This window comes from Calidris pugnax, unplaced genomic scaffold, assembly GCF_001431845.1.
Source record: "Calidris pugnax isolate Ruff unplaced genomic scaffold, ASM143184v1 scaffold133, whole genome shotgun sequence".
Lineage (NCBI taxonomy): Eukaryota > Metazoa > Chordata > Aves > Charadriiformes > Scolopacidae > Calidris > Calidris pugnax.
Genome location: NW_015090977.1, coordinates 5,968,571 through 5,969,665, shown reverse-complemented (window position 1 = coordinate 5,969,665; position 1,095 = coordinate 5,968,571). Strand labels below are relative to the sequence as shown.

Here is a 1,095-nt window from a genome sequence, read left to right as displayed (position 1 = left end):
ACAGCTGCCCGGGCGGGGAGGGGCGGGGCCCGCCTCAGGCTCCGCCCCCGAGACCCACCGCCCCGCCCCGCCGGCTGCGCGCAATCGCCCCGCCCCGGGTCTCCTCCGCCCGCCTCGCGCCGCGCCTCAGGGCCGCGATCTGCCGTCTCAGAGGGCGCTGGGCGGCTTTTGTCATTGAACCGTAGGAACCGTCTACTCCGACCATTAACCTAACGACAGTGGCGAAAGCACCACTAGGCCATGTCCCTCAGCACCGCGTCTACCCACCTTTTAAACGCCCCCAGGGATGGCGGCTCCACCACTTCCCTGGGCAGCCCGTGCCAGTGTTAGGCAACGCTTTCTGTGGAGAAATAATTCCTAATGGCCATCAGAAACCTTCCCTGGCACGACTTTCTGATTCCTTGTGTCACTTGGGAGAAGAAACCAATGCCCCCTTGCTCCAACATCCTTTCAGGGAGTTGTAGAAAGCCAGGTCTCCCCTCAGCCTCCTTTTCTCCAGGCTGAACACCCCCAGCTCCCTCAGCCTCTCCTCACCAGACTTGTGCTCCAGACCCCTCACCAGCTCCATTGCCCTTCTCTGGACCCGCTCCAGCACCTCAACATCTTTCTGGTCATGAGGGGCCCAAAACTGGACACAGTGTTTGAGGTAGGGCCTCACCAGTGCCCAGTACAGAGGAACCGTCACTGCCCTGTTCCTGCTGGCCACGCTGTTCCTGACACAGGCCAGGGTGCTGGTGGCCTCCTTGGCTACCTGGGCACACTGCTGGCTCGTATTCAGCCGGCTGTGACCAACACCCCCAGGTCCTTTTCCTTGGGGCAGCTCCAGCCACTCTGCCCCAGGCCTGTGGCAGTGCAGGGGGCTGGTGTCACTCGGTTTATTATTCTGCAAAACACCTTGATTGGCAGAACGGGATAGTTGGCTGGCAAAAAAAAAAAAACTACCAGAGAAAAACACAGGAGGCCAGGCGACACCAAGAAATGTATCCAATAGTAAACTCCACACTGGGGCACACCGGCCCACCATCAGATCTGGTTTTAAGAAAAAATCCGCACGCAAAAAAAAGCCTCCTCACCTACTTCCAGCCTCAAGTCCCA

The 1,095-nt window shown here is 59.3% G+C and overlaps 1 protein-coding gene across 1 annotated transcript in view; it reads right to left on the bottom strand.

Moving 5' to 3' along the window:
• The window catches only part of LOC106894400 (protein spinster homolog 2-like), a 174,816-nt gene extending 174,611 nt beyond the window's left edge, over window positions 1-205 (bottom strand). The window contains exon 1 of the mRNA XM_014953033.1: window positions 59-205. Within this exon, the coding sequence (XP_014808519.1) occupies window positions 59-205 (147 nt within the window). The remainder of the gene's footprint in view (window positions 1-58) is intronic.
• Window positions 206-1,095: the final 890 nt, after the last annotated feature.